This window comes from Otolemur garnettii, unplaced genomic scaffold, assembly GCF_000181295.1.
Source record: "Otolemur garnettii isolate 467f Iridium unplaced genomic scaffold, OtoGar3 scaffold00032, whole genome shotgun sequence".
Taxonomy (NCBI): Eukaryota; Metazoa; Chordata; class Mammalia; order Primates; family Galagidae; genus Otolemur; species Otolemur garnettii.
The window spans coordinates 3,164,948-3,165,869 of NW_003852427.1; the positions used below are offsets into that span (position 1 = coordinate 3,164,948).

General features: G+C 31.6%; 1 protein-coding gene across 1 annotated transcript in view; it reads right to left on the reverse strand.

The window, feature by feature from the left end:
• The window catches only part of ACAD11 (acyl-CoA dehydrogenase family member 11), an 82,484-nt gene that overhangs the window by 19,417 nt on the left and 62,145 nt on the right, over nt 1-922 (reverse strand). The window contains exon 14 of the mRNA XM_023513069.1: nt 79-145. Within this exon, the coding sequence (XP_023368837.1) occupies nt 79-145 (67 nt within the window). The remainder of the gene's footprint in view (nt 1-78; nt 146-922) is intronic.

Consider the following 922-nt stretch of genomic DNA (forward strand, 5'->3'; position numbering starts at 1 on the left):
AAAAAAAAAAAAAAAAAAGAGAGAGAGAAAAGAAAAGAAGAGAAAAGAAATAAAAAAGAATTATTTCATTTGTATTACCTGGAGACAGAAGTATTTTTAGTTCTTCCCAAAACAATTGCAATTTTGCACTTGGGATTCCCAGCTCCTAAAACAAGGAGGAAAATAAACAATATAGATTATAAAAGGAAATTTCTGGTTTGACAATTGACCTTGAAGGTTCTAATCTTTCCAAGTTTATCTCTGCCAAAAAAAAAAAAATAAGGAGAAAATTTTTGATTCATTAAGATAATAATACCTAGTACTACACTGTACATCATCCAAGAAAAGTGATTAGGCAAGGCCAAGAATAGACTCTGTCAATGAAAGCTACTGGGCAAAAATAACCAAAGTCAAAGAAGCATGCAACAGCTCTAACTACTAAGACAAAGCGAAAACTATTTACACCATTTCAGACATCAGCACGCTAGAAATTTGTGAAATTTTATATGTCTAATATAGCATCTTATATATCCACATATCTGAGACTCTGATCCCACCTTCAGTAAACATAGTTCCTATTACTAATTTATAAAGGGTCAGAAATTTGAAAACATATTGTTATTCTCATTTGAATGAAAAATTTTATTTTATCACTGTTCAGAAGTCTGTGGCAACCGTCCCCAGGGGTCTTCTTGAAGAAAAGTACATTTCATGTTCACCAGCAAGTCTATGCCCCTAGTCTCTCAGGGAAACTCATATTAACTGTCTTTCCTATTACCAGGCCATAAACAACTAACTGGATTAGACTACGCTAAACATATCTAGACAAAGTCTCAAATTATCAAATTCTTTTGTTAGAGAGAAGAGGTCTATTATACTTCAGACATCAGCACTTACATTTCAAAATTTGAAACTCCTTATAGTTTTTTTTTTTTTTTTTTTT